This window comes from Sceloporus undulatus, chromosome 2 (genome assembly GCF_019175285.1).
Source record: "Sceloporus undulatus isolate JIND9_A2432 ecotype Alabama chromosome 2, SceUnd_v1.1, whole genome shotgun sequence".
NCBI classification, from domain to species: domain Eukaryota; kingdom Metazoa; phylum Chordata; class Lepidosauria; order Squamata; family Phrynosomatidae; genus Sceloporus; species Sceloporus undulatus.
Window position 1 is genome coordinate 12,619,904 of NC_056523.1, and position 13,506 is coordinate 12,633,409.

Below are 13,506 nucleotides of genomic sequence, written 5' to 3' on the forward strand. Positions count from 1 at the left end.
GGCCACCGCCATTTTGTGCACGTGCAGCGCGCACTAGGGTTAGGGCAGTGCGGAAGCACCGCCCTGCCTTAACCCTAGTACGCGCTCCGCATGTACTTTTAAGCCCGTGTGTAACGGGCCATAATTTGGTATAAAATTGATAAATAAATATGTTGCTTAATATATTAAAATGGGGGCAATCATGGCACAGTGGTTTCAGCATTGCCATCTAAAAGAGCAACTTTTCCACAGTCTGATATTGGTAAACAGCCCCTCCTGTTGGTGTCATCTGAATGGGGCTTATTCAGGAATGTTATTTATGTGGATGTATAAAATGTCCCCCAAATAAGAATTCTACCCCCATTACATTTTCCTTTATAGTCTCCAAATTTCTAACATTGCAGTTGAGCATGTAATACGGGAAAGGCAAAATGACCAAGAGAATGCAAATACAACAAATGTAAAACTTCTATATGTGAACATGTTCATGTCTCATTCTGCAATGCTAGAAATTTGGAAACTGAAGATAATTTTCATCAGGAAAGCAGAATTCTTATACTTGTTGCATTAAAGCAATTCAAATATATAGCCATGATAGTCAGTAGAATCAGTACGTAGAGAGATCTTGTAGCACCTTTGAGACTGAAAGTCAATTTCAAAGGTGTTACAAGGTCTGTCTACATAGCAATATAATTCTAAGACTCCTTTTGTAAGTCTTATAAGTTTTGTAAGAAGGGACAAAGTTTGCCCTTCAAATCATAACATTACCAAATCCAAAAACTGGTACAAACAGCCCTGAAAATGATAAAACATATGGATATCGAGGCAACAACCATCAACAAAACCCAACAAAACCCTAGCTGTTATATCACAAGAGCTCAAACTTCTTTAGGACAATTTAATCTAACAAGGTTTTTCCATAGGATCTAATGTCAAAGATGTTATTGGTGTTATTTTTTAAACCACTGGAATCCAATCAAGACAGGCATGGAACTCATAGTGAAGTAAGTTATGGTTCCAGAATCCTTAGGGCATAAAGGATGAACTCCACTGAAACACCAGACAACATTCAGAATATATGTTTTTTAAGGTTTGGTCCTTCATCAGCCCCCCCCCTCCCCAATTTACCTTTTTGCAGTTGAAATCCAGATGTCAGAGTGCCTAGAGAAAGAAAGGGGAAAGTGACTTGGCATCACAGAATGATCCTTAAAACAAATATGGGCACAAACATAGCACATTTGAGTCATGGTGCAGATCACTCTAAATGAGGGAGGCCTTACTAGGGGAATGGATGGATTTAGACCTCCAAATGTGTTCTTAGCATGAGTTAGATGGATACATGGACTGCCAAAAAGAGAAATAAATAAATGGGTCCAAGAACAAATCAAGCCTATACACTCAACTATAATACACTCAAGCCATAAAGTTAGATTTGTCATTTTTGGGTTGATCTGTCTTAGACACAGTTCAATGGGGAAAAGGCTACTGAGAGAAGAATGGAGAATCATGTGAGGGTCCAAAATGGCATTTTCACCCCAAGAGAAGGTGCCTTGAAAGATCAGGTTTTGTGGCAACAGGTCTGCTGGCTGCCAGTGAGTCTCTGGGCACTACTTATAAAGCTCAATGTGGCTTAGGGATAGGCTATCTGACAGACCGTATCTCCCAGTACAAGCCTGCCCAGACTCTGAGATCCACATGAGTGGACCTTTTCTCAGTCCCACCACCTTAACAGGTAGGGCTGGTAGGAGCACAAGAGAGGGCCTTCCTTCTCGGTGGCTGCCCCTAGACTTGGGAACTCCCTCCACAAGGAGGCCAGGATGGCCCACTGTTCTTCTGTCAGCTTGCAAATACATTTTGATTCACAGCAGCTTTTAGAATGGAAAGCTTTTAATTGAATGCAGAATTAATGTAGTTTGACACCACTTTAACTGCCTTGACTCAATGCTATGGAATTCTAGAATGTGTAGTTTATTGTGGCATTAAAAATTCCATAGTATTGAGCCATGGCATTATTTCTGCAGTGCAAATACAGCCCCAGTCTTTCTCTGCTAATATCATAAAGGACCAGGAACCTATCACACATTCTTGTACGGCCAATGCAACATGTCTGGTATATAATCCTTGTAACCATTTTTATTTACCTGTGAATCCCTTGATGACATTATCCAAAAATGGATTTAAATCACAAAATTCCCAGACCTGCCACTTCAAGGCAGTTGTTAAAACCACAGGATCCTTGAACGTCTCTTTCTTTTCACACCTGGCAGAAAGAAATGATAGTCATTTCACCATCCCTTCAATACAAGTAGTTTTCTAAAAAGCCAGTTGGCTCCTCTTGATGTCACCTCTTCCTATCATAGAAGTAGGGATATTCTTACAAAATTCTTTTATCTTTTTAAAAACTGTGTGTGTTTCTGAATATAATCTATCTGGAATTTAAGTGACTTCATTGCTTTCCCCCCAACTTTAGCGATTCCTTATTTATTGAAACATAATGCCTGGTTCTGGCTGTCTCCAGATGGATAAAAGTCTCTGGAGGTCCCTGGTTTTGTTCCTGTGCAAAACAGATTTTATTTTGGTGTTTGTTATCATCCATATGGCATTTCCTCATACTAAAGCATTTCCTGGGTCTTAGACCCAGTAAATTTTGCCACCGCGCCAAGTAAACACAACTATCATTCCAGGACACAAGTTCAAGAGGGATCAAGCAAGAGAAAAGGGCATTTTAGCAATGAAACAAAATGATCGTAAAGCTTAACTAGTGTAAGTTTTTTTTTAAAGTATACTCCATCAAATGAATTGATTTTCTTCCTATCTTGTTTCCTAATTGTTCAGCTCTCACATCTATACGTGCTAATAGGGAACACAATGGCTTGTATCATTCCAACTTTTGTGCTCAATTGTACATATGTATATATACACTCTGGCAAATAAATACATACAAAAAGATCAGTTTGGATTGATTAAAAACAGACAAATAATGGACCCACTTCACAGATTGCTTAATGTGATCCGTTATATAACTGTTCACAGAACAAAAACAATAGCTATTGCATATTTTTAATCTAACAAAGGCTGTTAATAAATTAGAATGGAAGCACATCTTCAATCTATTCAAAGCTATGGATATCACCAATTATTTCCTTAAGGTATTGTATCTTCTTTATGGCAGCTATAATACAATGATACAGACAAATGATATGGACTCTTTCTTGGCCAAATAAACAGAGGCACCAGAAAGAAGTGCTCTCAGTCCCTTGTTTTATTTGCCTTTGTTACTGAACCATTAGCAAATCTGGTCAGGCAAGATGAAGAACTCTGAGGTTTAAGAAATATAAGACTTTACTCAATCTGTTTGGAGATGACCTAGCAGTCTCTAAACCATTAATTCAGTTGGTGATATCTCAAACGTTTTAAAAAATTTGAGAAAAGGTCAACAAGCAAAGACATGTAAAGGCAGAGTCTAGAATCATACAATGTGTTATCTCCATTCATAACCAATATTAATCATAACATTATTACGATACCTCTTTCCCAAGCACATCTCATTTTGTGAAGAGATATTATTAATGGCTAATTTGTTAATAGTCAATAACTATATTGTTCATAACATCAGAACAATGCTTCCTCCTCAAGCACATTTCAATTTGGGAAGAGATGTTATTTGTCAATCTCATGGTCCCATTTTTAATTGTAAATCATGGAATGAATCAGCCCTTCATTGAATCTGTATTATGTCCCATTTGAATTGGTTTAATAAAAGTTGTTTTTTTTCAAAGATGCTTGCAACCATCTTTTGCGTGTTTTGGATTTTCTATTGCAAGTATGGCAACGGTAAATGAATTAAGGTGTTTCCAAAATAGTTCCGCCACCCACTGAGTAGACTATTATGTAGGGGAGGAGGGATAAAGTGTTTTTAATTGTCATATTTTATATTTTACTGTTGTTAACCGCCCGGATTGGTTTGCCAGAGGGCGGTATACAAATAAATAAATAATAATAATAATAATAATAATAATAATAATAATAATAATAATAATTATTGATTTTCTCACACCTCACCCTCTGGTTTTTGTTTGTTTGTTTGTTTTTATTTGTTTTAATTAATCTTTTTAGTATGGATGTTAAATATAACTGTGATTTAATTGTTATTTTAAGGGAGGGAGGGGAGAACTTGGGACTATTGTATATTTTCCTATGTTGTGACTGTTTTTCACTGTAAGCCAAAGTAGGTGGGATATAAATAAAAACAAAAATAAAAAAGTGTATTAAGGTATTGCAAGGCAGACAAATGGAGCAGGGAGATAAAATAAAATAAAATTGGTTGTACAAGAATAAAACCAGAGACATTCAGAGATCCCCCCCCCCGGGATGAGATATGGGGGGGGGAGCATTTCTTCATCAAAAGCAGAAGCATGAGATATGGGTAGTATTTGGGTAGCATAATGTTTTACGTACCTCTGCAAGGTAGTTCGAATATCCTGGAAAGAAAAAGAAAAACACAGTGACTGATCTACAGTATTTTAAACAGTAATATTTCAGCTGTTTTAAACAGCTGAAATAGATATGAGTGTATCTGTTGGCCAGGAAAAATACAATAACCACACAACACACATACAAACACAAGCAGTGAGGTAAATATGGTCCTTTTTATTGTATATATTCAACTATAAATTGACCTCATGCATAAGTTGAGGGCAGATTTTGATCTGAACCATGGATAAATTGAGGGTAAAACTTAGGGGCATGTAACAAAGGATGTAAAAGATGGACCAATGGAAAACAATGCCAAAAACCTTACAAAATTCCAGCAAACACAACTGATTGTGCTCATCCTAAAAGCTGGATGGATGGTGAAAGTAGAAGGGAGTCTTCCAGAACAGATTACACTCTGTGTAACCCAAAGGGGATGGTTCCTTTATTAAATAAGAGTTACAGTACATTGACCTGTGGATAAGTCGACTCAGGTTTTGGGAGGCTATTAGATGACTAGTATGTGTAGATTTATACATGAGCATATACAATATTTAATGGGATGTCTGCTTAAACAGTTTGGTTACTGCAGAAACAGATTTTTTTAGCAAACAAAAAATTTCAAAGTTGTAATCCCTCAGGTTCCAAAATTCTTGAAAACAGCTGCTAAGGGTAGCTTTTTCTTTTAAACAGATGCATTAAATAGTAAGGCCCTGAAGAAGTCTAGGCCTCAAGGATTTTGCCCCTTTGACTCCCCTTTGTCCTTAATCCTGATCAGATCAACATTACCTATGGGTAAGAGTCAGAAATTTTACCTCCCACCTGAAATCTGAAGTGGCCCACTCCATCCCGACTCCTCATGGCCAGTCCTTACCTGGAAGAATTCACTTGCTGGTTGTTGGTGCTTTTCTGCTATTTCCCAGATTAGAGTTTCAAGAGATGATAATTCCTTGGAGAACTGAGTCATGTGCTCCTCCCTTCTTCTTGCGATCTCATTCTTCACATCTTCCATCTGGGCCACCAGAAAGGACTCTTGTGCTTTCAGAAAATGGCGTAATTCTCTGAATTTGGCCACTGTCTTTCCCATCTCTGCTTCTGTTCGTATCTAGATCATGAAAGTAGAAAGCAAAGAAACTGTAAATTTCCTTTGGAGCATCAGGAAGAAAATAATGAGAATTCCCTAGGAAAAGCAACTGTGTCTCTTCACAGAGTTCACATCAACATTATGCATTTATTGGATGTATATACCTCCTTTCTATCAAAACGGGATTCATGGGGGCCAAGTGATTTTCAGTTTCCAGATATTTATTGGTTGTAACCAATGGCTGTTGCATAACAAACAAATACAAACAGAAAATACAGGGATTGTTTCACAGTACAGTTAGCCTTCCCCATATTTGGGGGATCCATTTCGGACGCCCTTGCATAAGAGGGAAACTTTGTATGCTCACACCCATTGAAAATAATGGGGTGTGTACACGCAACGTACATGCCATTCATTTAATTATAGCGCAGCTTCAGTGTAAGCTGAAAGCCATCCCAACTTGTGACCAAGATAAAATCAAGACATGCAGAGTTAACATCAACACACCACGTTGTTGAAACAAATAAGATTGAAAAGAGAAAAAAACAAAATTACAATAAATAATCTTCATCCCTTTCTGTTGAAAAGTAACAAACCATGTGTTTAATAAAAAATATTCAAAACAAATACAAACAAAAGACAGAGATGAACAAAAATAACAATGGCAAGCAGAATAATGCAAAATAGCTAACATACCAAACAATAAAAACTGCATTGAAGCAGGATAAGACAAAATGTAGTGCAAAAGGAAAAAGGCTGAGAGAGGAGGAGTCACAAAGGAAAGGTAGCCTTCTAAAGGTTCAGCAGCTGAATAGAAGAATACATACAGCTAAAGGCCATTTCTTTCTCAGCAGCTCACCATTCACTGTATAATAACCACAGCTCTAGATCTTGTCCATGTTCCAGCACAAAGAAGCATTCTTTGTCACACTGCTGTGTTATATTATTATATCTGCAGAACTGCAAAGTCATTATGTGAGTGTGTAATGTGTGACAAAAGCCAAGGCGTCTGCTGATCATGTCTCTGAAGGAGCCAGACTGAAAATGTATAATGGGACTGCACCTGGACTTTAAGTGTAATGGGTATCATGTAATGCCTGTAGCAAGCTCACATCAGCCAAGGGTATAAAGAGGCATAGCTCAGTAAGAGCATGTGTAGGTCATAAGAGTTGTGTGTAGTGTTGGGAGTCGTGCGTTTGTCAGTGATCTGTGGAGAGTTCCTGTATTGCTTTGTTGCTGAGAACTGGAGAAGGAGAAAGTCTGTCTATTATTTCATCCAAGAGCTCTGAAATCTACAGTTGTTCCTCTTGATTTGTGGGGAATCCGTTCCGAACCCCCCTGCAAATCCGGAAAAATGGCAATATTGGTATCATTGCTTTCAATGGCAGCATGCTTCTGCGTGTGCTCCATTTTGTCCCTCCTCACTTGCTGTCCACAAACAGGCAAGACCACAGACTTCAAGTCCACGAATTGGGAAGGATGGCTGTAGTTATATCTTCTGTCCTGTGTAAATAAACCCTTCAACTGCTGCAGCACAGTTTCATCGCTTCTATTTGGAAGTATCTTAGGCGCGTTACAGACCACCCCTTTGGGGCGGCCTGTAGGCGCACATTTCCCCGCCGGATCGGGGCCTCAGTGGTCAGAACAGCAGCCGCTGAGGCCCTGATCCGCTGCTTTCTGGGCTGCGGGGAAGCAGCAAAAGGCCCCTTCCCCGCAGCCTGGAAAGGGGTGTCCTTGGGGCTTTAAGCCCCAAGGACATCCCGCGGCGGCGGGGAGGAGGACCCTTGCGTCACTGGACGCAGCCGTGTGAAGGCTGCGCCTAGCGATGCAAACCAGGAAGGAGCTCTGAAACAGAGCTCCTTCCTGCTCCATGCAAAGGGTGCACTAAGCACCCTCGCATGGAGCGATGTCACATCTGCGCCACCTTGTTTCGTGACGCCATCATGGCAGCAGCTGTGTGGAACGGCTGCCGCCATTTTGTATGCGCAGAGCGTGTACTAGGGTTGGGGGGTGCAGAAGCACCACCCCTTCCTAACCCTAGTACGCGCTCTGCGCGTACTTTCATAGCGGTGTGTAACCCGCCATAAGGTCCCCACTAAGATACTGAGGTTCATTCACACCATACCTCAGCATGACATTCTTACGTACTGGAAGCTCTGGATACAGCACACCTTTTCCTTTTCCAGCGTGCAGCTTTCAGAGTAAGCTGAAACCCACCTATAGCATGCCCACGTATGACGTGGGCACACTATATTTATGTTGAAGAATGAGCAGGCCCTATGTGAAACATTTTGTTTGTTTATTATGTGCAGTACATATATACACACTCCCAGAGATGTCAATGGCTGCATCTGCACTGAAGAAATAATCCAAATTGACACCACTTTAACTGTCATGACTCAATGCTATGGAATTCTGAGAACTGTAGTTTGTTGTGGCACCACAGATCTCTGACAGAGAAGGCTAGGTATCTCACAAAACTACAGTTCCCAAAATTCCACAGCACTGAACCATGGAAATTTGTGTTGAACTGGATTATTTCTGCAGTGCAGATACAGTCAATGCCTGGGCACCTTACATTCATTACATTATATTGAGTGAAAGGTATCATACATAAATTACAATGCAGGATATGGCAAATCAGATATTACACTTTCATAAGCACTGAACATTTATTCCCTCTTTGGCTATAGTTAACAACACATAGAAGAACATTATCATCTAAAGCCATAGCATATCTATTTATCCATTAAGGAATGTACTTGATTCTCTTGAAGAATTCTACCTCTCTAAACAGGCATCTTGAACACACAGGCTTCTGGGGATTAATATCCATTGGCATTGCTATATCAAGCAGCATCCATTACAATCAGAATGGGAAACACAGGGTGATTCAAAAATAATGATGCAAAATTGGATAATAACAGCTTTACCTTTTCACCATTTTAAAAAACTCACTGAGGGACTGTACAGACCGCCTCTTATTGTGCCCAATCGGGGCCACGGCAATCGCATGCTGCGGCCCTGATCTCACCTTTCTGTGGCACAAAAAGGAGCCACAAAAAGCTGTTCCATTCTGTGCTGCTGAAAGGGCGCCATAGCCACTGATGTCATGGCTTTTCAGTGCTCTTTGGCGCTGCATCTTCTAAATGCAGCACCAGAGGAGTGCCATGACACCGCCTGCCATGTGGTGCGGCATGTGGCATCACGCTGGCCTGCGGGCAGAATCAGAGCATGCTTCGTGTGGATGCCACTCCCTGACTCTGCCCCCAGGTCGGCCTTAATGGCCAGTCTGTACAGCCTGCCTATATATCTATTTAGCATAGATTGTCTCTCTTACCAGTATGATCAGTTTGTCTCCATCAGCACATCTGAGTTTTCTCTCTCCTCCCTTGTTTTATACCTTTTACTGTATAACTAGCTTAATCAGCTGATATATCTGTTCCATTGAGATAAGAGATAATGGCTGGTCTTTGTTTATGTAAATAAGTAGTCTTCTAATTGTCTCCTAATCTCCTCCTCTAACATCAGGAAGTGTTAGAACCTTCCAACCAGTTGCACCAATTTCCTGATTGCACATCTGCTTGTATTCTCAACATGGCATCTGCTTGAGTTTACTGTCAGTCAAATCAGACTGCTTATACTTTCTCATATCTTTGTTTATACTTGTGTTGGTGGGACTAAGCCTGGAACTAAGCTGTCTCTAGGCTCCTGATATTGCACACATGATTTCATATTCAATTTTTTCTAATTTTTGATTATAGGCTACAGTACTTTCCCACTTTCCAGTAACAATGCCACTCACAAGCCAGTCTTGACTTTCCTTTTCTGTTTCTGCTTTGTATCCCAGGATTTTCTCTCTCTCCTTCTTCAGAGTCTGTAGGCAATTCCAGACTTGAACCTGAAGAGAAAATAGAAGTTCCTATTAAATTTCTCTGTTTGAGACAGGACTCTTCCAGATGGGTCAGATGTGTGAGGAGGCTGGGATTTGTAGTTCCCAGACCACAATATCACTGAGGCACCATAGCTCTAAGGGGGAAAAGGAGAAGGGAAGACCTTTTTTGCTCTACTGTGGCACAAAATTAAAGAAAGAATAAAATGTTGTGGCTGCTGCCAGGACACATTCTGCATTACACTACATTACATTATACAGAATATATTTGACTGGACATGTTTTTGTTTTGTTTTTTAAAAAACATATTCAGTCAAATCTACTCTGTGTCATGTAAAGTAGTATAAGGTAGAGTTATAGTGCCTCAGTGATATAGTAGAGTGGCAATTTAGTATAACATATTTATAGTATATTATATTACCATTCTTATGACTAAGAAGCATGCATTTACATTTCTATGAATGTAGCATTTATTTATGATTGCCTGGCAAAAAGCGGGATAGAAATAATAATAATAATAATAATAATAATAATAATAATAATTTATTTATTTATTTAGTAATGCCCTCCATTTTTTTGGAAAGCCCTACATTTTGCAGCGTCATGATGACACATGGTCACCCTGATCATAGTGCTTTCTAGCTGTTACTGCAAGAGTACATCTGGAAACATTATTTGGGATGTATTGAGAAATCAAGGGAAGAGGGGGGAGGGAGGCAGGGAAAGAAGAAACCGAAAGCACATTTTTTGTTTCCTGGTGACTCATGCTATAGTTACTTCCTGGTGCTGCAACCATGCTCTATGTGGGACTGCTTTTGAAGAGGGTTTGGAAAATTCATGGCTCAAAAAGCAGTAGCCAGACTGCACAGCCTCCTGCCCAAAATAGGGCTGAGAGTGTGTGACTTGCCCAAATGCATCTAGTAGGTTTCCATGGATGAGCGGGGAATCGAATCCTGATCTCCAGTCATAGTTCAACAATCAAACCACTATGGCATCCTGGCTTTCTTTGCTCCCATTGCACCACTGATAATCCAACTCTGTTCCAGCCAGTTTGTCTTCCATTACTGTGTGAAGAGGAGTTTTTTTAAGACTATCCAGTGGAACAAACATGTAGCTTTCCAAATGCTTTTGGATCACAACTCCCATCACCCCCTCCAACACTGGCTCTGCTGGCGAGGAATGATGGAAGTGTAGAGGCACACCATTCTCCACCTCTGTTTCGAGAGGTGAGTTGATTTATTACAATACTCTGTTAAAGGTCCCATCTTGGGGCTTGTCTACACGATTAAAACAATCCTTATTCCCGTCGATTAGAATTGTGATTTGGTCACACACAATTCGCAGGAGTTTGGGGCTTTTGCAGGGAGGGCTGAAAAACTCCTCAAACTCCAGAAAAAAAGGCTATGCGATTTTCACCAGAGTATTTGGGTGAATCCACAAGGATGTGTGTTTCCAAATGTGTGGCCATCCATTTGCTTTGCATGGATTCGGGTGGCTGCACATTTTCAGCAGAGGGAGGGAGAACAGAGGCAAATATATGCAGGAAAGTGGAGACAATTAAACATTGATGCAAATGTGCAAATATCCGCAGCAATTCGCATAATACTGTGGGCCCTTGGTATCCCCTGGGGTTTGGTTCCAGGACCCACCTGCCCCCTTGGAGACCAATATCCTATTAAATACAATGTCACAATGTATAAAATTGCAACATTAAGGCTTTTTTTTAAAAAAAAATGGATCTATTTATCATGGTTTGCTTTTCGAAATTTATCTTTTAAAAAAATATATTTTCAAACTGTGGATATTTGAACCTGTGGATAAAAAAAGTTGTGGATACAGAGGACTGACTGTGCACTTAGGTGTAAACTATCCCTCAGGGGAAGCCAAGGCAAACCTCTCCTGAGCAAATCCTGCCAAGAAAATCCTATGCGTTAGGGACACCATAAGTCAGAAATGACTTGAAGGCAAGGCACACAAAAACTATTCACTTATTTAAACCCCACCTTCTCTGAAAACCTCCCCTCCTGTTACCTTGTACTCTTGGAAAGCATCTTCCACAGGAACCACTTCGTGATCTTGGTGCTCTTTGGAGAGGCCACACACCTCACAAATGGAGGTTTCATCAGCCTTACAGAAGAGCTTCAGGGGCTTTTGGTGTTTCTCACACACTTTCACGCTTTCTTCTACTCTTGGCCTCTTCTCTCCTTGCTGGCCACTAAATTCCTTAGCTATTTCTACAACGTTAGCCAGTTGTCGGTTGGGCAGGAGGCTGCTTCGCTTGAAAGGCGTTCTGCACTGGGGGCAGGAAGCCTTGGCATCCCGTCTCCTAAAACATCGGAGCAGGCAAGCCCTGCAGAAATGATGCCCACAGTTTGTAATGATCACTGGATCCTTGAAATAGTCCAAGCAAACAGGACAAGTGGCTTCCTCAGAGAGACCTTTAAAGGGATCTTTGGAAACAGCCATGGCTACTTCACAGGAAAAAGAGGTTTCGTTCTCTCTAACTGGGTGTTACCCTTCCAAGAGTCCACAGATGACTCAGTCTCTGGCGGAGTATGTGGTGCTGCAGGCCATGCCTTCTTTTCTCTTTCGCACGGCACTGTTATAACAACTTTTGACATTCATTTAACTGTCTCAGGTAAAAGGAGCATTTGAGCTGTCCCTGAAGTATTTACTAGAAGAGTACATAGCCCAAAGCTTGGGGGGGGTCATACAATCACAGCACTGTGATTCTGGTTTAACTGCCATGCTGCAGCATTTTGAATCCAAAGATTTGTAGTTTAGTGAGGAACTAGAGCTCTCTTGCAGAGAAGTCTAAACACTGAATGAAACCCTAACTTCCAGGATTCTATAGAATGATTCCATGGCAGTTAAAGTACTTTGCATGTATGTGTGTGTGTGTGTGTGTGTGTGTGCATGCATGAGTGCAATGTATATCATGCATAAGTCTAGAAATTTTAGCCAAAAAATTGGCCCCAAAAACCTGAGTCAACTTATCCAAAGGTCAATGTAAATAGTTTAATTAAAAAAGAGCCATCCCCTGATGAAAAGCAAGAACGCAATCTGCCCTGGAAGCAGTGACCCCCACTTGCTATTTTCTCATCCCTCCAACCCTCAGGCTGAGCACAAACAGTTATGCCTGCTGAAATGTTGTATGTTCTTTGGCATTGTTTTCCTTTGCTTCATCCTTTAGATCCTTTGTTGTACATCCCTAAATTTTATTCTTCAATTATCCATGGGCCATATCAAAATCCATCATTTTGGCCCCAAAAACTGCTCTCAACTTATACATGAGGTCAATTTATAGTCTAGTCTATATACAATGTATACAGGCAGCCCTCTGCAGCCACAAATTCTGTTTTCACGGATTCAACCATCCATGGCTAAAAAGTAAACCTTGATTTTGCTGTTTTATGTAAGGGATGCCATTTTACTACATCACTGTGTTTAATGGGACTTGATCATCCATGGATTTTGGTATCCATGGGGGGTCCTGAAATGAAGCCCCAGCAGATATCATTGTAATAATGCAGAAAGAAAGCAGGGGGTGGGGTTCATTTTTCCTCCTTTGCAGCTTGGCACTGTATTGTAATTGTACTGTATCTGTTCATTTATGCCCCATCTTTTCTCCAGACTGTGAGTCTAGGCTGCTTTAGCACCTCAAGAAAGTTTGGGCGGTTTATTATAAAATATATTATAGGTGGTATTTGACACCAGAAAAAAAATGTAAAATCTATGGTAATTCCAATAATAAATGTTGGAAATGTGAAAAAAAAGAAGACACCCAGATGGGTCCTCCCCCCGCCCCCCCCCCCCCTGCCCCCCCCCCGCCCCCTGCACTGTACTCATGCTCACCACGCACACTCCAACCTCCCACCCTGCACCATCCCATGCTTTTCCTCATCAGGATTTCCTGGGCAGCACAGGGGAGAGAGCACACTCTGCCCCTGGAAGACCCACGCTCTACACCAGCTCATATCCAGTGTAGGGATGCCGCTGGCAGGGAGGGAAGAGTGCCCAGAGCACCCTGCTAACCAGGCACTGGTTTACTCATGAAGAAAATGCTGCCTGCAGGGAG

At 40.9% G+C, this 13,506-nt stretch overlaps 1 protein-coding gene across 1 annotated transcript in view; it reads right to left on the reverse strand.

Annotated features, from left to right (window-relative positions):
- Window positions 1-11,956, reverse strand: part of LOC121921959 (zinc finger protein RFP-like) — a 26,080-nt gene extending 14,124 nt beyond the window's left edge. The window contains exons 1-6 of the mRNA XM_042450752.1: window positions 11,460-11,956; window positions 9,342-9,437; window positions 5,327-5,557; window positions 4,438-4,460; window positions 2,121-2,239; window positions 1,108-1,140 (exon numbers count right to left, since the gene is read on the reverse strand). Coding sequence (XP_042306686.1) covers window positions 1,108-1,140; window positions 2,121-2,239; window positions 4,438-4,460; window positions 5,327-5,557; window positions 9,342-9,437; window positions 11,460-11,894 — 937 coding nt within the window. The 5' untranslated portion in view covers window positions 11,895-11,956. The remainder of the gene's footprint in view (window positions 1-1,107; window positions 1,141-2,120; window positions 2,240-4,437; window positions 4,461-5,326; window positions 5,558-9,341; window positions 9,438-11,459) is intronic.
- Between the last annotated feature and the right edge of the window lie 1,550 nt (window positions 11,957-13,506).